Consider the following 23,132-nt stretch of genomic DNA (forward strand, 5'->3'; position numbering starts at 1 on the left):
GGGTAGAAAAGCAAAGAAGGGGAACTTTGGCTTAACACCTGCCTTTAGGTACTAAAACCAACTAGTGTTTCAAAGCCATGGTAGATGCTTTCGCTGTCTTTTTAAAGAGGTATGGAAGGAAATCACCAGCGCGACCGCCCATTGGCTGGGAGGCGAAACCGCGAGCGCGGCTGGTGACGCTAGGTGGAGGGGGCACGGGCCGGCGCTCCGTCCTCTGACCGGCAGGGGGAGCCCTGCCGAGCGCCGGGTCCCTCCCCGCCCCGCCCCGCCGCGCGCGCCCCGCGCGCCCCGCGCGCCCAGCGCTCTCTGCGCCGCGCGCCCGCCCGGCGCCACGCCCGCCACAGGCCAAGGACCAGTCACCCGCGGGCAGGCGTCCCGCAGCCTTCTCGCCGCCCCGCCCCGCCCGGCCCCGCCGCGGGACGGGTAACGGTTACCAAGCACTTTCTCAGCCGCGATTTCTGCTTAGTCATTGTCTTCCAGGAAACGGTCCCTTCAGTTGGGAGTCAACTCTGAGGCGGCAGCCGCAGTAGCAGCAGCCGCAGCCGCCAGCGCGTCCCTCCCGGGCCGCCGCTCCGTCACCGTCCGGCCTCCCTCGGTCCCGAGCGCAGGCCGAGGTCCCGCCGCGTGGGGCCGGCAGCCTCGCGCTCGGCTCTCCCGCCTCGGGCACCGCGTCCTGCGGGGCGGCCTCCTTCCTCGCCTGCGACCCCGTCGCCTCCTGGCCCCTTCGGTCGGCCGCTGCCATGGGCACCGACAGCCGCGCGGCCGGGGCGCTGCTGGCGCGGGCCCGCACCCTGCACCTGCAGACGGGGAACCTGCTGAACTGGGGCCGCCTGCGGAAGAAATGCCCGTCCACGCACAGCGAGGAGGTGAGAGACGCGGAGCTCCCGGGGCAGGCCGCCGGCCGGGCGGCTTCGAGAGGGAGGCAGCGCCCGAGGGGAGGGCGGGCGGCCAGGCTCGGGGCGCGGCGGAGGGCGCCGGGTGAGGCCGCCGGGGTTACGACGTCGCCTCCAAACCTGCTGCCCCGCGGCCGCGCGTCTTAAAACACTTGGCAGGTGCAACTTCACCCCGGGGGACGCCTCTGTCAAGCTTCCGGGCGACAGCCGAGCTCTCGAACGTACCGACCCCCTCTTCCTCGCAGGGGTGGGATGGGCGGGATGGGTGCAGAGAGAGCCAGTACCTCGCTCCCACCCTCTCCCAGCCCCCCGGCCCCTTCCCCCCTCCCCACCCCGCGGCCAGCTGAAGACAGTGTAGAGACTCGCTTTTCCGGGATTCAGGTGAGGGTAGCAGTAAATAATCCACTTAGCTCGGAGGCTGACAGGAGTTTCTCTATTACTGTAAGGCAGATGACTAAACGCTCAGGTTCGGCTTTGGAATAAGGTACAGATTTTCTCGCCCAGGGTGAATCTCCCTTAGTTTATTTTCCCTGAAGACTAACCGCTAGTTTGAAGTGGCAGAGATCAGTCTGGAATTACACACGTGTTACGGGTTCGGTGCTGGTCATCCCTGCGTGGCGAGTCCGTGTGCACAGCCCGTTGCGGAGGCATGTCGGTGGTGTGGGACGATCGAGTATCGAGGGACGACTAAATGAAACACACCTTTTCGTTCAGGAGCTGTGTGACTGTGAGAAAGTTCCCTTCCCTCGGTCTGTCTCCACAACTTTGAAGCTGATCAACCCGCTGTGAGGATGAAAAGAATATAGGAAAATGTTCACCATGCAGGCATTTATCTCATTATTATTTTCATCTGATTGCGTCAGAAAGCTAAAACAAAGCTTGATTAAAAGAAAAAGTGCCCTATGCCAACCTTATGACGCTATCAGCTGTAGTCCTAGGCAGCTTTTGCTCTTTTATTGGAGATGCCGGTAGTCTGTGCAGGAGCACAGGGCATCCGCGTATGCTCTGGGCCCGTGGCCAGGCCTGGTGTTGAGAGCGAGCACCCATCAGAGTGAGAACTCTGGGCTGTAACTTTAATAGGAATCAAAGTCCGCACCATATTCTGTGACCAGATTCCATCCACCTCAGTGTGTGTACCTTTTTCTGTTTAAACCGCCCCACTTAGACTGTTTCTCCCCCAAGTAAATATTCCTGTATTTCTGGTCCCTTAATTTCCTCTCAGCGCTGTTGGTTCACTGCACCATTTTCCATGTATATTAACAATATTGGGTGAAACTTTTGCTCTCTTATCTCACTGCAACACCCTCTAAAGTAGTGGCCTTCAGAGTTTTTTGACTGCAAGCCCAGTAAGAAATTTTACCTTGCAGTCGCGTTCATAGTCCATAAGGACAGAAAGTAGGATGCGTGGTTGCCTGGGGCTGGGGGTAGGAATGGGTAGTGACTCCTACTAGGCACATGGAGATGTTCTAAAATTGGATTGTGGTGATGCTGCACAACTCTGTAAAACTCTGCACAAATTCTCTAAAGCTCATTGAGTTGTGCACTTAAAATGAGTGAATTTTATTTATGTAAATTATACTTAAGTAAAACAAAAAATCTCAAAAGGTTTTATGAAAATATTAACCTTTAGTATATACTGTGTATTCTGATTTTTTTTCTTACTTTTCAATGTAACAAGTCACATCCCACACTCTTTATTTCTTTCTTTTTTTTTTTAAGTTTGTTTATTTTTGAAAGAGAAAGGAAGCACAAGTGCGGGAGGGGCAGAGAGAGAGGGAGAGAGAATCCCAAGCAGGCTCTGACTCAGGGCTGGAATCCGCGGACTGTGAGATCATGACCTGAGCTGAAGTCAGATGCTTAACTGACTGAGCCACCCAGGTGCCCCTACACTTATTTTATTTTATTTTATTTTATTTTATTTTATTTTATTTTATTTTATTTTATTAAGTTTATTTATTTTGAGAGAGTGTGTGTGTGTGTGTGTGTGGGGGAGAGAGAGAGAGAGAGAGAGAGAGAGAGAGAGAGGATCCCAAATAGGCTCCTCACTGTCAGTGCAGAGGAGCTGAAATCAAGAGTAGGAAGCTTAACTGACTGAGCCCCCGAGGTGTCCCTACACTTTTTATTTCTTAATGTAACAAGTCATACTCCACAATTTGAAAAACATTGTTCAAAGGACTAATTCTGGTTTGGGTGTTTTATTTTGGGTTGCTGCATAAGAGGGACAAAATAAGCTAGAAAACATTTGAGGAAAACTTGAAGATATGGCAGCATATTGTAGGGAAAATATGACAGTTTAGTTAGGAGAGGCATGTTTTGTTTCCATGTAAAAAGGAACTTTGTATCACCCAAAGCTCCAAATTAGGATATGCTACTTGAAACAGTTTAACCTCCTAGAATAAAGAAACTGAATAAATCACTCATTATTAAGAAAATTTACACATTGAGTAGAGAGTTCAAGTTTCCTAAAAAGGTCTCTTCTAGTTCTAATGTCTTTCTTTTCTTTCTTTTTAATGTTTATCCAGTTTTGAGACAGAGAGAGAGAGAGAGAGAGAGAGAGAGAGAGAGAGAAACAAACAAGCAGGGGAGGGGCAGAGAGAGAGGGAGATACAGAATCCAAAGCAGACTCCAGGCTCTGAGCTGTCAGTGCAGACGCAGGGCTCAAGAAACCATGAACCGTGAGATCGTGACCGTGAGCCAAAGTTGGCCACTCAACTGACTGAGCCACCCAGGTGCCCCTCTAATGTGTTTTGTCAATTCTATGATCTTTAAAAAAAATTTTTTTCACTAGAATTTTAGGAAGTCAAATCTTGTTTTTTAAATGAGCCATTATAGGACTGTTTTGCTTAGTTCTTTGTTGTAAGAGTATTTGGCCAGAGGACTCACATAGTAAGTATATTTACAACTCTTAAACAACATGAGATCTAATGATACATGACATTATGATGATACTTCTCTTCAGTGATCATATGTGTATATGATAAGAATGAAGAGAGCAGAGCATAAAAAAGTATAAGGTTAATGTTGGGTCAATATACATATAAAAGATTAGAAATCACTAGTGATATAGTCAATGAATTTCTCATATTATTGTAACATTGGGTCTGTTCTGACATTTTGCAGAATCCAAGATTATTAAAGAAATGGTTTCAAGAAGGGGTGAATACTCTGAAAATATACTTCCTTCCTGAATTGGAGAATTCATCAGGAGAGCCTTAAGTATGCAAATAAGCCATCCTTCCAGAGGAAGTTTTCTTAAAATTCTCTCATGATATGAGCCAAACCATACTTGATAGAATTCTTAACCTGCTGCCTCAACTTTTACTAATTTTGAAAAGAATATTGTCTTGTAATTCTCTCTGGAATGATTATCAACTAATTTTATTTACTATTTAAAATTTGATTATATATTTTCTATGAAGATACAGACCTTGTAGATTGAATTCGTATGGGTTATTGTGGATAGCACATATAGTTTTGTAGTAGATTATGAAGCTTAATCTAGATGACTCTGAGCTCTTAAATTGATAGACCAGTTTCTTGTAATTATCTGTACTAAGATAAAAGCAGTAAAGGGCTTGTGTCCATTTTTATCATAAGCAGTCATAGATCAGATAGTTCAGAAGCTGAGTCTGTGTTATTCCTATTTGGAAAGTGCTTGTGCAGTTCAGGGACTTGCTCCCAGTTACTCATTTATTTTCTCATTGATTGCCCACAGAATGCAAAGCACTGTATCCTTGGATGTTTGTAAGTGATCTCAAATTGCTAGTGTTGCCCATTAGTGGTCCTAAATCAGTTTGCTGAGTCATAGAACAGCATATTTTTTTCTAATTAATAGAAGCCATCAGAATGCCTGGCATGTAGCAAACTATTTGTTTTGTAAATATTTTGTTCTGTGTATGTAGGTAGTCACTCTCTATGTGAATGTATGTACGTCTTACTCTGGACCACTATTAGACAAGTTTGAAATACACTGACATAAAGCATGAAAGATGAATGAGCACTTTAATGGATTTACAACATACATAATGTCAGTATAAACAAATTTTTGTTTGTACAAGAATATATTGAAGGCAGGTTGGAGGTATACCTAAGTGTTAGGAAATGACATGTGGGCTGACATTATGCAAGTTGACTTGTGTTAAGATATGACTACAGTGCAAGGCACCTGGGTGGCTCAGTCAGTTAAGCCACCAACTTCGGCTCAGGTCATGATCTCGTGGATTCGTGAGTTCGAGCCCTGCGTTGGGCTCTGTGCTGACAGCCTGGATCCTGCTTCAGATTCTCTCTCTCTCTCTCTCTCTCTCTCTCTCTCTCTCTCTGCCCCTCCCCTGCTCATGCTCTGTCTCTCTCTATCTCTCAGAAATAAATGTTAAAAAAAATTTTTTTTAAATAGTTAAAAAAAGAAAGAAAAAAAGATATGACTATGGTAGTTCTCAAACTTTATATGTTGCTCACATGGGATACTTGTTAAAATGCAATTTCCACTGCCCTTAGAGTGATTCAGCAGGTCTAAGATGGGGCTCAGGTACTGTAATTTTTAATGAATACCACAGGTGAATAATGTAGGAGTTCCTCTGGCCACACTTAGAGAATCATTTGTTTGTCTTTGAGGAATATCTCATAGTGATTAATAATAATTTTAGTCAGCCTCCCTGAACTTCAACCCCTGTTTCTTTTTGTTTCTTTGTGAATACTTTTATGTCTCAAAAGTTTACTTAAACTTTCATTAGTACAAAAATACTTTTAAAATAAGTACTGTTTATCATCATTTGAAGATTAAGATAAAAACAGATTTAAATACGTTTTTGTTGAAGAAAACAAAAAACTTGTAAAACTAAAATTTTGGTTTTTATGATTTTTCCTATTGACATCTTTTTTCCACTTATCAAACAAATACATTCTTATTGTAGAAGTATGGAAAAATGTATAGAGTTTGATTAACAGTTTCAAAACGCATTCCTTTTACAGCTTCGAGATTGTATCCAAAAGACCTTGAATGAGTGGAGTTCCCAAATCAGCCCTGATTTGGTCAGGGTGAGTAAAATGTGAATGAAGAAATCATGTGGGTCAAAAGGGAAATGCAGTAAGCAGGGAATTAATTCCCCAGTTGTGATAGGGAAGTCATATAGGCAATTAGCATAAAACTCCCTGTAGCTGATTTGCTGAGATGGCTGGCTGCCTGACCCAGTATGCTTAAGCATAAAACAGAAAATCCAGGATGTGTCACCAAATCTTCAACTAGACAAGATAATCAGGATTCTCGGTGCTTAATTCCTAGCACGGTATCTTCACAATGTATTTTGTTCCAGTTTATATTTGGTCTAGTAAAGGAATGACTGTTGAGCAATTTTGGTTGCTAGATTGCTTTGGTAGAGCATCATAACTCTCAATATAATTTTATTAATGTCAGTTTCAAGTGAAACACTGGGTGTCACATTAAATACCAATATATGACTATTATCATAAATATTAATATATAAACCAGAGTGGTTGCAAGCCACTCTTTGGAATCCAATTCAGCCAAAAGCTCATAACAAATTACATAGACTACTTTAAAACTGTGAAAGAGGACATGTGCTGGAAACGCTTGTTTCCCTGGGCATTCTGCAAGTTTAAACTCTCTAGCTGCTAGGCAGATGTTGATTAATGTCTTTGATCAGTCTGTGTTTCTCTGAAATGACCATTTGCCTCTATGCATGACTGATAAACACTTACTGTAAGCCCTTGATGTGTGCTAGGCATTGTAATATGCTCAAGAACTGTGAGGAAGCCCTCACTATTTACTTTGTAAATGTGGGTTAATATATTTCTGATTTATATGTACTAACATTTTATCATTTTCCTCATAATTTATTCATTATAATGCATTAGAATGGCCTTTACTTTTTTTATTGCATTCAGGAAAAAAAAAACTTGTTTTAAAGTGTTTGTGATTAATATAAGAAGTTTTTAACATGTCATTATCCTGAATGGATAAATATTTATCATTTTTCATTGGTTTCTTTTTTAACTAAAATTATGTACTGTGCTAGTAGTTCTAACTCTTCACATGTTTCCCCACCGCCACCACTATTTGTTTTGTTTTTGTTTTTTATGATGCATTCCTCTGAGTACCTGCTCAAAATTAGATAATTTTTCCCAGTAAATGGACACACACACACAGCATTTTACCTTTGTTTCAAGGTTTTGCAAACCTTATGAAGCTCATCCAGACATTCAGTAAAGAACCCAGTTATTTTATGGGCTCTCTGCTTCTAAAGGGCACTATGGACAATAGAAAACATATAGCTAATCAGAAACATTAATTTTATATTTATTGTAAACATTGTGTGTTTATTATAGGAGTTTCCAGATGTCTTGGAATGTACTGTATCTCATGCAGTAGAAAAGATAAATCCTGATGAAAGAGAAGAAATGAAAGTTTCTGGTAAAGTCCAGCCTTTACAATTTATTTTGTAATACAGTGGAAGTGATAGATTTTGTCAGGCATGGGAATAAACCTTTCTTCCCTCTGGTAATGAGAGACTCAGTCACTAAGTGTGAGAAATACAGAGATTCTTTTTAAACATAATCTTGTAAACTCCAAGAGGAAGTTATAGGAGGTCAGTTTTGGCTACTTAAGCAGAGTCAGAATAGAACTTCACCTTGCTCTTCTTCATGGTGGTCTCATTAATTTATATGTTGGACTTCAGAGCAGTAGGAAGATTAAGGTGGAGGGAATGGAAAGAAGAAAGAGAAGGCTTAAGAGCAGTGTCTACCTGAAGCGAGCATAAGCCTTCTCTTCCTGGTGGAACACTGCTGAGCGATGGCTGAAGTCATCTGAAAGCATAAACAGAAGTCTGGCAACAAGTTGCATGAAGAGAAGTAAAATACATGTTAAACTCATTCAACAAATGTATTGAGTGACTGTTTTCCAGAGACCATGCTAAGCTCAAGGAATGAAAAAATAGAGATGTGCTGTTTTTGCCCTCAGTTTACAGTCAGCATAGCACAGTTATTAAAAGCTTGACCTTGGCTAGATTGAAATTCCTTCATATACAGATTACTGACTGGTGTAATTTTGGGCTAACTAATTACTTAACCTCTCTGAGCCTCGGTTTTCTCATTTATAAAACAGGGATGCATCTGTTTCACAGGCTTCTTCGTAAATTAGGTGAAATAACAAAAGCACTTAACATAGTGCTTGGCAAAACATTTAAGTGCTAGCTAGATAGTTGTTATTTATTACCATTTGTGGTTGTGTTGTGGCTGTTACTTTATTAGGATGGACATGTAAGATGAGATAGGGCATTGTCTTTTGACTCAATAACTACCATTTGTTGAATTATATTGAGTTAGCAATATAACGATTTGGTTATATTTCCTCACATGATTCTCAAAACAATTCTACAAGGTAGGTCTATTGTCCCCATTGCACAAGTGACGTTAAATAACTTAGAAGTTGTCATATAACCAGTATGTGGTTGAACCAGGAATCCATCCAGGTATGCCTGACTCTAAAACCCATTTATTTTACAACACATTGCTATTTGTGTTGGAAAAGGAGGTAAAAGCAACCTTTTCTCTGTGGTTGATTGCAGTTCTTCATGGTTTAGATCCATCTTGGAGCTTGTACAGGTTGTCCTCAGTTCCTAGAGGGCTTGAGATTTTTGATAAGTATCAAATTTTTCCCTATTTGAAGAGCTTCCCTTTCCCTACGTATCTAAAAATACCTCCTTTTTCAGAGAAAGGAGACCATTTCAAATAGCCCAGATTCATGACCACAGGGATAGTGGTGGGGAGGGTTTTCATGGAGCATAACTATGGTAGCTATGGTTGGACCAAAGTGGTGAAGATTGACTCTCACCTGGTAGAGAGTGGTGATGACTTTTAAACAGAGAAGCTGCATGAGGAAAGCAATGCTTTAGGAATATTAGCAGTAGAAAGGAAGGGACAAACAAAAGAAATGTACAAGGTAAATTTGTTGTATTTGTTGAATACCAGGCAATTTACATACAAATACTTCATTAGCCCTGTTTTTTTTCTCCATTCCCTTTTCTGATTTTCTCTCTTCTTGCTCTCCCACTACTCCACCTATTTGTCTATTGAGTAAATTTAGATTTTGAATACTGAATTTACATGAGGTAAATCTATACAAATAAATTTGAATTTAAATCAAGCCAAAGCCTCTTACAGAGGCTTACAGAAAACTACTCTGCTTTCCTGGTAACCAAAGAAATGCCAATTAATGTGGTCCTGAAACCACATTAGGTGTATATTGTACCTATTAAATTAGCAAAAAACTTACATTTGATAGTGTTCTATATTGTTAGGAGAGAAATTCTGTTTTTTGGGTTTTTTTCAAATGTTTATTTCTGAGAGAGAGTGCAAGCGCAAGCAGGGGAAGGCAGAGAGAGAGGGAGACAGAGGATCTGAAGTGGGCTCTGCGCTGAAAGCAGAGAGCCTGATGCTGGACTTTAACTCATGAACCGTGAGATCATGACCTGAGCCAAAGTCAAGAGTCAGACACTTAACCGACTGAGCCACCCAGGCACCCCCAAATCTTTTATATAACAGTAGGAGGTAAATAAAATATAAGAAGACTCACAAAAAAGCTCATACCCTTTGACTCATAAATACATTTCTGACAATTTGTCCTTGGGAAATGCTTCAGCATAAAGTTGAACAAAGTTACCAAGATGTTTCTTTAACATTGTATGTAATAACAAAAAACTGGCACTAATGTAAGTGTTCAAAAAGTAGGAAATTATTTAGTAAGTTATACCCTATCAAAATTACAGAATAATGTTCAGCCATTAAAAATGAGTATGTAAAATTATTCATTAAAAATAGAGAGTATACAGAAACCTAAATAGTGACTGCTTTCAGTGATGAGACAATTGGCTTTTTTTTTTTTTTTTTTTTTTTGGTCTTTGTATTCTTGTAGGTTCTTCTCATTTCTAGAGTCAATATATTGCTATTATGATTTTAAGAAAACTTTAAGGGAACTAAATACTTGATAAAGATGTAAAAAAAATTATGTAAAGGTAAACTAAATAGATAGGAATAAATGCTATACCCTGCTTCATATGACCAGTAACTGAAAGGTAATGTCTAAAACTTAGAACGATTGTATTAGAAAGATGAGGTTGTGGTGTTCTTTTCATTTTTCTTCTCATTATAAGTAATTTTAATTTAGTCTTTGCATTGATTTTAGTTTATTGAAGAAAGTAATATGCTCCATTAATATTTAATACATAAAAATATACATTTTGAGTAATTTAAGTTTGTATATTTATCTGACCTGCCTTCTAACAGATGGAAAATTAATATTTGCTTTTTTGTTTTGACAAATGGGTATTTTTTTGGCAACTGACATATAAGTTAAAAATTACAATGGAAATGTACTTTCATGTCTTAAAATGGAAACTATAAAATTATGTGACTAGGAAAGGAAAGATAATTCATACAGGATTCTCTGTCATCTTAATATTGTTGGCAATGTTAATACTGTGTAGTAAAAGTTACCCAAATGTAGTAATCAGTTTTGTTTTCTTTTGTTACCCAGCAAAACTGTTCATTGTAGGATCAAACTCTTCATCATCAACTAGAAATGCAGTTGACATGGGTAAGCAAAAATTTAACTTTTTACCTTCATAATGATCTTTAAATTAGTATAGGTGTATTAGTTAGGTCTTGTGTTCAGGTCCAGAAACAAAGAAAATGAGCTCATTCCAATTTTACTCTTTAAGGTTCTAGCCTAATTTCTTAAGGCTTATGTCAGATCATATAAGCATTTGTAGGTTCATATTTTGATATATAAGAAGAATGTAAAAGATATAATCAAATATTGACTATATGTTTGGAGATAGAAATTCTTAACCCTATTCTTAGCCCTTTTAGTACTATAATGAAATACCACAACCACCACCACAACAAAACAAGCATTTTCATCTTTGGCTCTTGGTTAGATTATTGTGATATTACAATTATTCAATATTTTTTCTTCTAAAATGTTCTTACAGTATAGAGGTTGGACGCTTAAGTAATTAGCTCTATAATATAACTGTGGAATGAAAAAATCATTTAAAGTAAACTCTTTAAATTATTTTTATAGAAATTACCTCTATTGGGGTGCCTGGGTGACTCAGTTGGTTAAGTGTCTGACTTCAGCTCAGGTCATGATCTCACAGTTCGTGAGATTGAGGCCCGCATTGGGCTCTGTGCTGACAGTGCAGAGCCTGGAGCCTGCTTCAGATTCTGTGTCTCCCTCTCTCTGTGGCCCTCCCCCACTCACACTCTGTCTCTCTTTCCTTCAAAAATAAATAAACATCTTAAAAAATTTTTAAAAAAGAAATTAAATTACCTCTATAAATATAGATTAGAACCATAAATTTAGTTTTTCAGAGTCTCAAGACTATTCTTTGCCATGACTACCAATTACAGAATATGAGGTCAGAATTCTTATAGTCATCCATATAAGATACTAGTAGAACTGGAGAAGAAAATTTTATGAAGATAAGGAAGCTACCAAAAAATTGTCTTAGAAACAAGATGAAGGCCTGTTCTCCAGAAGGACTATAATAACTGTGAGTCCCTAGGAAGGAGGCAGGTCAAAGAAACTGACCTGTCTGCCACACAGACCCAATAGATGAACAGGGGCTTATACTTTTTTAAGAGATGGAAATGTTGTAAATGATTATGAAACTGAGTGAAATAATCTGCTATATTAGAAAACTAGTGAACCATATGGACGGAATTTAGTGGGATACTTGAAGGACATTAGAAATACTTGTTTTTATTATGTAACAAATATTTATCCTTTTCGTGTTTTCCTTCACATCAGCCTGTTCAGTCCTTGGAGTTGCACAGCTGGATTCTGTGATCATTGCTTCACCTCCTATTGAAGATGGAGTTAATCTTTCCCTGGAGCATTTGCAGCCTTACTGGGAGGAATTAGAAAACTTAGTTCAGAGCAAAAAGATTGTTGCAATAGGTACCTCTGATCTAGACAAAACACAGTTGGAACAGCTGTATCAGTGGGCACAGGTAAAGCACAGCTAGATCACAAGTACTCTGGGAGGAGCCCAGCTGTTACAGTCTTTGCTACATACTGTTTAGCATCATACACAATAGTGGACAGTCACTGTTGATTTGCTATTCCAAATGTGGGAGTTTTGAGGCAAGATTTATCTAAAACATTGGATTTTTTGGTCTCAAATACGTGCCTAATTGAGCTTAATTATTAATTTGATTTCAAATAAGTGACATATTGGGGTGCCTGGGTGACTCAATCGGTTAAGTGTCCAACTCTTGATTTCAGCTCAGGTCATGATCCTACAGTTTGTGAGATCAAGCCCCATGTTGGGCTTCATGCTGACAGCATGGAGCCTGCTTAGGATTCCCTCTCTCTCTCTCTCTCTCTCTCTCTCTCTCTCTCTCTCTCTCTCTCTCCCCCCCCCCCTCCCCCATGCATGCACTCTCACTCTCTCAAAATAAATACACTTAAAAAAAATGAGTGACAAAAACACTGGAAAATGTGTCCTAAAGCACTGATAGCCAAAATGAATTAAGGCTGTTTCCTTCAGTTTTACTTTTGTGATAAAATTATTACATTTTTCTTTAGATAAGATTACATCGTGGTTCTGATTTCTTAAGTAAGGGAATATCATATATAACAAATATTTTGCTGTTACTTAAAGATAAAAAAGACTTTAGGTTCATAGAATTTGATACAGAGTAGGTGTCATAAATTAATCACAACTCTCTGGCCTAATAATGTACAAAACTATTAGGGAAGTTGCTTACTAACTAGTATTTTACCTTTACTCTCTGTGTTGTTCTTTTTTCCTTATACTTCATCCCCAATCTTCTCCTTTTCAGATTTTTCAGTTTCTTATGGACAGGAAGACCCCAGAGAACATGTTGCCCCTTCTCCCTTTGATTTGGTGATAGCCAGAATGTGGCCAAGATTCTGCTTGGGAGAGACTTGGGTGATCTGGAATGTATCTATAAATTAACCGGAGCAGCTGTTAGAAATTATCTAGTTCTTTTTCAAAATGTGTCTGATTTATAACCATATTTTAATTTTATTTAATGTTTATTTATTTTTGAGAGAGAGACAGAGCACAAGTTGGGGAGGGGCAGAGAGAGAGGGAGACACAGAATCTGAGGCAAGCTCCAGGCTCTGAGCTGTCAGCACAGAGCCCGATGCAGGGCTCAGACTCACAAGCTGTGAGATCATGACCTGAGCTGGTCAGAAGCCCAACCAACTAAGCCATCCGGGCGCCCCTATAACCATATTTTATACTCTAATATTAAATGTTTGTATCACTCCTCTTTGATCTTTTACCTTTAAGACATACTCCCTCTTTAGCTGGAACCATCACACTTAGAATCATGTTTATTTCTGAGACAGGTGTACTAGGTTGCAGGTACTAGCGGGAGAGTTTCTAATAGTGTAGCATTACATTGGCTACCACCTGGAGTTCTTTCCTTTCCCTGTTACCACTAACATGAGTTAGAAAAACATATGTTAATAAATACATTCATTTAAAGTATTTTATAAACTGTAAGCATTATACATGCAATATTTCATATTTTCTAAAGTTGTGTCCTTTTATTGCTTTCCACTTTTTGTAGTACTTAATTTAGTGGCAATGTCATGATTTTCTTCACTTTAGGTAAAACCAAATAGTAACCAAGTTAATCTTGCCTCTTGCTGTGTGATGCCACCTGATTTGACTGCATTTGCTAAACAATTTGACATACAGCTATTGACTCATAATGATCCAAAAGGTAAGATTGAGATTTTCATTTCTTGATTGATCATGAGGTTTTATCTTACAAGAAGCTACTTGTTAAAATTTAATTTTTAATTTTGTACAGTGATAAATGTTTCCTAGAACTTCTCTTAATGGTTAGTTCAAAATACATATGCCTTTATTTTAGTTTCAGAAAGCTTTATTTTGTCTTTATATCAATGGGAAAAAAATTAATGGGATCATTTCCTGAATATCCAGTCTGTTGAAGTTTATAAATATTAAGGATCTTTTAGGATATTTTAAATAGTATCATATAAAATCTTGTATAGTACAGCAAAAATTGTACCGAATAGCCACTTAAAGGGGATAAATATCTAGAAAGAGAGGCAGGTAAAATTTAATTTAAAATTTAAGCATCTTAGGATAGGTAATTGATTAGGTATTTTATTAATCATTACTATCAAGACGTATGTTTTGTGTTGACCAGAAACATTTGATTATTGAGAATGGCTTCTCTGCCTTCTGTAGAATAATTTTTATTAACATTTTACAGGATAAGTAGGGAAACCGGGAAGAGAATGTTTTATACTTTATACTTATTTATTTAGCAGTCTGCTCCATTCTTATTTTTTCACTGAAAAAAATGAAACAGTGTTTTTGGTATAGTTCTAAGTGAGAAATGTCTTGTGAAAGTTTTAAATCCCTAAGACATTTTTTGAAATTTTAATTTATTTTGAGAGAGAGGGGGAGAGAGTGAGTGTGAGCAGGACATGGGCAGAGAGAGAGGAATCGAGAATCCCAAGCAGGCTCCATGCTCAGCACAGAGCCCAATGCAGGGCTCTATTTTACAAACCTGAGATCATGACCTGAACTGAAATTAAGAGTCGGACACTTAACTAACTGAGCCACGCAGGTGCCCCAGAGATTTGGCCTTTTTTACCCCCCAAAGTAGGCTCCACACCAGTGTGGAATCCAGTGTGGGTCTTGAACTCATGACCCTGAGATCAAGACCTGAGCTGAGATCAAGAGTGGGACGCTCATCCAACTGAGCTACCCAGGTACCTATGACATTTTTATAGAGGTTTTAGCTTAATAAATACTGGAAGAAATTACATTTTCTAGGTGATTCTTAGAGAAAAAATATTTAGCTTTTACCTCCATGTCTAAAAAGATGGCTTTATACTGGTGGTTGGATTCAGTTAGTGTGCTCATGTATACCCCCTTAAGATGTTACACTATTTATTAGCAGTCTGCCACATTTTCATTTTTTCACTGTTTTGTATGAAGAGGAGGAGTTTTAATAGTTACTGTTCATTAGATACTAGGTATCATGCTAAATGCCTTTGAGAGATGATCTGTAATCCTCACAACAGCTGAAACTAGACATTTTATTGGTAAGCCTCAGAATTAAGAAAGTAGCCAAGGCCACCCAGCTGGCATGGGACAGAGTTTAAACTTGGACTTGGTCCTGGCTGAATTTGGAGCCTTCCTCCCTATACTATACTATCTTTTTGATTTGAGATGGTAGCGTTGTGGTATTTCAGCCTGAAAACCTTACTTTCTTGTCAGTTTTCATTTAAATGATACCAGAATAGGAGATAATGACTTTTGCCTCTCCCTTTAGTAATTACTTTCGTAAGTAATTAGATTGATTTTTTAAAAAGTCATTTTAGTTGAAAATCTAACCAAGAATTTCTATGCTGATTTGTTCTGAAACATAAACCCAACTTTAAATTCCAACTTTCCATATGTTAGTAGATATTATATCACTTATCTATTTATTTGGTGGGGGTGAGGAGGAGGGGGGCTTTTCCAACAGTAATTATTACCAACAGCTGATGGATGAGCCTGCACCCCATTCTAGCTCCACTTGAAAAAAACTCTTTCCTTCTTCCAGTAGGAAAGGAAATAGGAAAAGACTAAGGTGTCTGGTATTTTATTTCCATGTTATCTAAATGTTGGCATGTGGATTATGTGCTAATGCATGTTGTTATGGTGAAATAAATTGCATATATATATGAGAAGAGAGATTTAATCCTTTTTTGATATTTTTTTGTTTTACTGACATAACTTGACACTCAGATGTCTTTCTAATTTTAATTCTAAACCCTTTGACTAGAATTTATAGGCTGATTCTGCATATACCATTAGTGAATCTTCACTTTGATCTATAATGAAGCAATTCTTTTCTTAAAAGATTGTGTTTACTGATTCTAAAGAGCTCGCATGGTTAATGTAAAAGTGTGTAGTTAAGTTGATGAATAATAGCATAGCTCTCTGATTATGTGTGTCACATTTTATTTTTTAAGCACTCAAGTTGTAAAACATTTAACTCTACTTGTCATCTAAAATAGAGTTTTGTTTTTAAGTCCCCTCTAAAGCCCTTCCTCTGTTCTAAAATTACCCTGTTCTTCAGAAAGTGTTTATTTTCCATTACTCTTTGCCCTAGAAGTTGCGGTAACAGTTCAACTACAGTCAGGGTGAAACTGTGAAGTGGGTGATCCTGACTCAGAACCTTCCCGTTTTCATTTGTTTCACCCTCCCCTCACTCCCATTAAGTCTCCTCTGCTTTATGTCTCATTTCCTCCAGAATCCTCTTCTCTGTCAGATGGTCTGATAAGCAAATCCATGTTCATGTTACTTTCCCAAAGAGACATTTGCCTTCCATTTATGAAAGCTACACTTTACTAGGCTGCCAAGTTATCTAACCTCTCTGCCTCAGTTTCCCCCTGGAAAAGGGGAGAATATATCTATTTTATAGGGTTAACTTGTGGATTAAATGAGCTAGTACATGTACTCAGAAAAGTGCCTAGCACATGATAATAGCAAACATTTACTGAGAGTTTACTATTGACATTATTCAAATATCACAGCAGTTCTTTTGGGGGAAGTGGGTCCTTTAGCGCTCCCAAATCATACAGTCTAGATGGTCACTTAATCCCTATCTGTGTGGTTGGCTCTGACCCTAGTAGAAACTTTTCACATTGATTGGTTGATTCAACAGACATTTGAGTACCTATTATGTGTCAGGCAGTGTTCAGAATACTAGGGATATAGGACCAAGTCATATAAATTCCAACACTCATGATGGGAGGAGACAGACCATAAGATAAATGTTAAATGTGATAAATGGTGGTACATGCTATGGAGAAAAGTTGACTGAAGGAGAAAAGAGTGCCCAGGTTAGGGATTGTTGTTTTATATGGGGTAGTCAGGGAGACCTCTCTGCTAAGGTGACATTAATCAGAGACCTGCAAGAAGGGAGAGAACCTGTGGGAATCTGGAGGAAGAGGATTCAGCAAAGAGTAATCAACTGATTCAAAAGTGTGAATGTGCTTGAGGATTTCAAGGCCAGTGTGGCTGGAGAAGAGGCAGTGAGAAAGAGAGTAGTACATCAGAGCAGGATGTAAATGTAGAATCAGAAAATAATTACTTTATCAAAGAGATGCCAAAGAGTTTTTAAATGATCACTGGTGCCCGAGAGAATATGATAAGATTGGCATTCTAACATTATCAACTGCTAGTGGAATTGTAAAGTACAGCCCATCTGGAAAGCAACTCAGAGTATACTATAGATCAAGCTTTCAAAATGTACTTGTACTTTGACTTTGCTATTCCATAGCCAGGCATGCATTTTAAAGATGTTCAGCATAGCATTATTTTTATTAGCAAAATACTAGGAAAAATTTAATTTTTTTGGTCAGCAATGAGGAAATGTATAAATTATGAGATCTAGATAATGTAGTATCTGGGTAATTATTAAAAGTGATACTTCCGGGGCACCTGGGTGGCTCAGTCAGATAAGCGTCTGACTTCGGCTCAGGTCATGATCTCACAGTTTGTGGGTTTGAGCCCTACGTCGGCTCTGTGCTGACAGCTCAGAGGCTGGAGCATGGATTCTGTGTCTTCCTCTTTGTCTGCCCCTCTCCCACTCACCTGTGTCTCTCTTTCTCAAAAATAAACATTAAAAAAAAAAAGTGATGCATCCAAAGAATAATTACATGGAAAGATTCATAATATAAGTTGAAAAAATAGGTTGTAACTACAGTTATGATTTTTAAGATATGGAAAATAGATGCAGAAAAAAAGTTGGAAGGAAATACGTGGCAATGGAAATGATCTGTCTCCAGTTGATAGGATTATGGATAACTTTCCTTTTTCATCATTGTATGTAACTTTCCTGTATTTTCACTGGCTCTACATTAGAATCGCCTGGAAATCTTCAAAAACAAAACAACAACAAAAAAAACCAAAACAACTATGCAGGCTCCACTCATCAGAAGTTATGAATTAAATAGGCCGGGGTACAGGTGTAGATACCTTAAAGAACTGCCTGGCTCTTTCTGATATTCTGGTTCAGATTCATAGCATACATTAAGGAAAAGCATATTTTATATTCTTCATATTTTATATTTCTTTGAAGTGTTTCTTTTGTTGTATCTAAATGCTTACCTACATGGTAAAGTGTTGTTATTTTCAAATTTAACACTTTGGGTTTTTATTTGTTGTTTGTTTGTTTTAAGAACTGCTTTCTGAAGCCAGTTTCCAAGAAGCTCTTCAGGAAAGCATCCCTGACATTCAAGCACACGAGTGGGTGCCCCTGTGGCTACTGCGGTATTCAGTCATTGTTAAAAGTAGAGGAATTATCAAATCAAAAGGCTACATCTTACAAGCTAAAAGAAGGGGTTCCTAACTATGACTTAGGATCATAACCTACTTACTGACTTGTAGTTTCCTTGAATATAAGATAAAATTGAGATGTATAAAAATCTGGTTACTTCCTGTAAATGCTGTCATGGAGGCAGATATTCTTCAGTTATATTTGACAACATGTTATCCGTCAAGTTTTGAATACTTCTCCTGCCTCCATATCAGTTCACTCACCTGAACCACTGTATTGTTTTCATTAAACTATTATTTTCTAATTGAAATTGCCTATAAAGAAAATACTTGCAATATATTTTTCCTTTATTTTTATGACTAATAGAAATCAAGAAAATTTGTTGTTGCATATATTTTGGGCCTAGGCATCAGGGTAATGTATATACATATTTTTTATTTCCAAAAATTAATTAAAGGCTTCTTATTCTATAGTATAACTAAGCAATTACAATTGTTAAGATTGAAATACTGGAAGATATTTTTTCTGTTATTAATGATTATATCCAGAGTAACTGGAGTAGCTGGGATCCACAGTAGTGTAAATAAAATTCATTTCTTCAATACATGAATGAAAACTTAAACTTTATGTGTCCTTGCTTGTATTTACCTATAATGATTTAACCTTGTATTCTTGTGCCATATTTTCCTTGCAATGATTTCCAAGACAAACCAAAGCAAATCTGAAAAAGGAGACTAGAAGCTTTGAAATTATTATTTGGGGTTTTATAAAAGCAACTGTTATCATCTCCAGATTCTTTTTAATTCTTGGTCCATCCTTAATATTTTGCTACTCATTCAAGAATATTCAAAAGTATTGAGTGTTTACCATGTACTGGGCATTGTGGGCTATGGGAAGTGGGGGGCATAAGCATTCAGAACCAGCTGAGTAAAATAGGTAATATTTGCTCCCCACTAATAACTGGCTAGGAGGTACTAAAAGCCAGAAAAGGAGTGAAAAAAATCTTTAATTCAGGGCCAACATTGTCTTTTTGGACAACTTTTTTGAGATGCAGTCTTAACTATTTAAAAGCAAAATGGTATAATACAAACTTTAGAACTAGAAGAGGCTGTAGATTATTTATTATAATTCCTCATTAGTTTAAGAACCAGAAAATAGCAAATAAATAAGCCATGACCTCTGATATATACTATATGTCTCCATAGTTCTATAAATTTGTGTCTGTCATCCAAATAGTTTGAAAATTTCTTCAAAAATCTCATATCTCAATCAGTACTTTTAAACCATGTGTCCTAATACATGGTTTATAAAAATTAAGATATAAAACTAATTTTGCCGAAGTTTTTTCAACTTAGACAAAAAAAAAAATATGGTTTCATATTCAAAGTAAATACACTAGACTCTTCCTATTCTAAACAAGGTTTTATAGTTTACTGGTTGGATAATTTCATCATTAGAATTATAATGTGAAATCCGCTGAATTACTTGCTAAAACTCATTTAAACTTAGAGCTTCCTAAAGCCTTATATAGCCTTTTTAGTAATTGTATATGTTATTGAATGTATATAGTTAACTTTTTTTTTTAACCTGGAAATGTACAACATTTTTTTCATACAACCTAAGTTTTTAAACAAATGTTCATTTTAATTTAAGCCTAAACAGTGAATTGGTCAAGGTATTTTAGGAGGGAACTTTAATATCACATTTTTTTTTTTTTTTAAAACCCTAGACTTACAGAAATGGATTGTTTGAAGGGTTATTTTTTTTTTTTTTTTTTTTTTTTTTTTTAATTTATTTTTGGGACAGAGAGAGACAGAGCATGAACGGGGGAGGGGCAGAGAGAGAGGGAGACACAGAATCGGAAACAGGCCCCAGGCTCCGAGCCATCAGCCCAGAGCCTGACGCGGGGCTCGAACTCACGGACCGTGAGATCGTGACCTGGCTGAAGTCGGACGCTTAACCGACTGCGCCACCCAGGCGCCCCTGAAGGGTTATTTTGAAGACTAAAAAAAAAAAAAAAAAAAACTAATGTTGCTGATTTATGCAAGTGTCAGAGGAGCTTTTTTGTGTGTTCTTCTCTCCCCCCTCTCAATGAAGAAGCAAGATTATAGTTTCATGTTGTGAAGGGGATCAGGTAGATATGGAATTTTAAGATTATTTTTTGTTTCACTTCTGTACCTTTAATTTCTGTTTTTGAATAACCTGTAAAAATGATTTTTTTAAGGCTTTACAATTTTCCAAGCTGATATTTGCATCTTTTTTTCATAAACTATCAGAATATAGTGAATACTTTCCAAATACTTAAGGACTTAATGTTTAAAAAGCCATAAAATAAAGAGCAGTAATACTACCAAATAATTGCTTAAAGCTGAAAGCTAAGTTATCAATAGTGTATATAACAGATACGTTTTCTCAGGAGAGGTGTGTCCATGACTCAATATAGAAAGAATTTATATAATTTTTTTTCCCCATAAACATGAAAAGAAGCTACAGCTTGTTATTACATTTCCAAAATACACTGGAGCCTTACTTTAACACAATGTACTGTAACTTAGAATTTGTTCTATGATGAGTCTATCTTGAATTCCCATCCAAGAAACTATAGTCACCAGAAGGACCAAGGTGTCTTATAAAATACGTTCACATTGTGTAAATTCTGAAGACTACATTGTGCTGGTATCCAAGTTAGAGTATCCATTTAGGGATGGCGGGTGCTAGATTGAATCACAAGTTAGCTAATGATTTTTCTGTTCTCAAAGATCACTTAAACAGCTATGTATGGAATAGAAAATAAAGTTACTCTATTTTGCATAAATGCTGAGACTTTTCCCTACCAGAGCCGAGTAGTAACTGAAATAAGATCTTTGTTTTCAATGATAAAGGCTTAAGTCTCATTTAATTACATCTCATTTTTTAACAGATTTCTTTCCAACTTTTCCACCTAGCATTTTCAATATTGGGGAATGTAAGTGATTGACAGTTTATTATATATTTGCCGACAGTTGATCTCTCTGCAAATTGTATGTTTACAGAAATCTGAAGTTGTTTTAAGGAGAATTTAAACCACTTGTTTTCATAAGCAAATATACCAACTTATGATTCTGAACCTCTTTTTTAAAGTTAACTTCCTAGTGTACCAGAACTTTTACCTGTCATTTCCCCCATAAAGTTGATGATGGGATAGGTCAGTTTTATTTTTGAAAACTATGTAACATAATTTTCACTAATATTTTTTATAGTTTTCAGAATTAGAAATACACTTAGGGGAAAATGTTTTCATTACATAATTCTACTTTTATGTGTCTGTAGTAGTGTATCATGAAATACAGGCAAAATAAAAGCATTAATAAACATGTTTATAATAGTCTTTAATATCACCTATGAGTATTAATGAATTACCTAATAGTGTGTTGTATATTTTTTAACTGAGTTGAATAGTGTAAGCATCTAGAATATTATATTGATTTTGACCTATTTGAATTCATAAACAGTATGATTTGAAAATTATGAATAGCTTTTAAGTATCCAAGCCATAAAGCTATTCATGCATTCATTCATTCAGTGATTTATCAAATGCCTACTATATGCCAACCACTGTGTAAGGTATTGGCAGATAAACATAGAAATGAAAAAGAACCTGTGTCTTCAAGGAGCATATAGTATATGGGGGGGGGGGGGGGGGAAGAGAGATCTGTACATGAATAAGCAATAAAGGCTGCATCTGTTAATGACTGAAGTGGTGAAAAGGGATTGGGGGCATATGGAAGGAAGTGGGGCTAGGGAATATCTACTGCTAGGAGACTCCCTGAAGAAATTAGTCTTAGAGTAGGATGACAGGATAGGTGGGCATTCTGGCAGAGGCCTTTGTTTGCCTCATTTGTAAATATGCTTTTATTGAATGATGAACAATTTATATGTAAACTTTAGAAACTCAGTGAAAACACTTTCTTAGAGAGCTTGCCCTTACAGATAAAAAGGAATGGCTTCTGTTGAGACAAGAGTAAGGTTGAAAAAGTAATGTTTTATAATCAAGAGGCTAAAACTTGCCCAAATCCCCCACATAGATCAGAATATGGCTGTTACGTAGTTTCACTACCAGAAAAGTCAAACAAAACTTTAATATGTATCTCTCAACAATTAATAAATGTATAAAATGTCATACAAGATTTTTGTGTGTCTGTTGGTCCATTATTTTAGAAAGGTTCATGTTTGACAATGTCCATTACTTATTTTAACTCTATTTTCCTTGTTTCTTTCCTCACTGTTGACTCTTTCAACTTTTCTTGCTTAAGAATATGTCCTTAGTAATTCTTTCCTGGAAGGTCATTGGGCAGTAAACTTTCCAGGTCTCTTTTGTCTGAAAACATCTTAATTTAGTTCTCAATCTTAAATGATCATTTGACATTATAGAATTCTAAGTTTCCAAATACTTTCCCTGAGCAATTTGAAGACAATATTACACTGATTCCCAGTATATATACTCTTCCTGATGAAAATCTGGATTTCTGTCCCTAAAAGTAATGTCTTTTTCTCTAGTCTCTTTTTTATTTTTAGTTGAAAATTTCAACCTACTTTGATATGATTGGAATTAGAACAAAGCAGGAAATTAAAGCTGGCTGCAAAACTTTTTGATAACATAAAACTTAACCACAAAAGAAAACAGATAACTGGATTTAATCAAAGTTTAAATCTTACATCCTTCAAAAGACATTAAGAAAGTGAAAATACAAGATGCAGGGAAAATATTTCTAGTACATATTTCTGAGGAAAAATAGGACATAATAAAATTATTTTAAAATTACACTTCAAAGTACACTGTTAAGAAAGTAGAAAGACAACCCACAGAATGAGAAAATATTTGTAAATCATGTGTAA

General features: G+C 37.3%; 1 protein-coding gene and 1 long non-coding RNA gene across 3 annotated transcripts in view; one reads left to right on the forward strand and one right to left on the reverse strand.

Annotated features, from left to right (window-relative positions):
* LOC144617224 (uncharacterized) overlaps positions 1-525 on the reverse strand; it is a 29,455-nt gene extending 28,930 nt beyond the window's left edge. Inside the window, exon 1 of the long non-coding RNA XR_013557491.2 lies at positions 435-525. This is a non-coding gene — a long non-coding RNA (uncharacterized LOC144617224). The remainder of the gene's footprint in view (positions 1-434) is intronic.
* On the forward strand, positions 302-20,020 carry GCLM (glutamate-cysteine ligase modifier subunit). Of its 2 annotated transcripts, none has more exons than XM_078451645.2 (7): positions 302-866; positions 5,862-5,927; positions 7,236-7,320; positions 10,441-10,500; positions 11,719-11,921; positions 13,556-13,670; positions 19,987-20,020. In XM_078451645.2, the coding sequence occupies exons 1-7, from the start codon at positions 741-743 to the stop codon at positions 20,007-20,009; spliced, it is 678 nt and encodes a 225-aa protein (XP_078307771.1). In that variant the 5' UTR covers positions 302-740; the 3' UTR covers positions 20,010-20,020. The 2 variants fall into 2 exon arrangements, with proteins under 2 accessions (XP_078307771.1, XP_060482635.1); XM_060626652.3 differs by lacking the exon at positions 19,987-20,020 and adding an exon at positions 18,160-18,879 and having other exon boundaries at positions 305-866.
* Positions 20,021-23,132: the final 3,112 nt, after the last annotated feature.

The sequence above is a fragment of the Panthera onca genome, chromosome C1 (genome assembly GCF_046562875.1).
Source record: "Panthera onca isolate mPanOnc1 chromosome C1, mPanOnc1 haplotype 2, whole genome shotgun sequence".
NCBI lineage: Eukaryota > Metazoa > Chordata > Mammalia > Carnivora > Felidae > Panthera > Panthera onca.

What these genes read in the sequence shown, in the direction of transcription:
- GCLM (XM_060626652.3), top strand. Translation starts at nt 741, where the DNA reads ATGGGCACCGACAGCCGCGCGGCCGGGGCGCTGCTGGCGCGGGCCCGC. An exon ending in CGTCCACGCACAGCGAGGAG is followed by an intron (nt 867 to 5,861) that starts GTGAGAGACGCG and finishes TTCCTTTTACAG; the next exon opens with CTTCGAGATTGTATCCAAAA. An exon ending in TAGAAATGCAGTTGACATGG is followed by an intron (nt 10,501 to 11,718) that starts GTAAGCAAAAAT and finishes CCTTCACATCAG; the next exon opens with CCTGTTCAGTCCTTGGAGTT.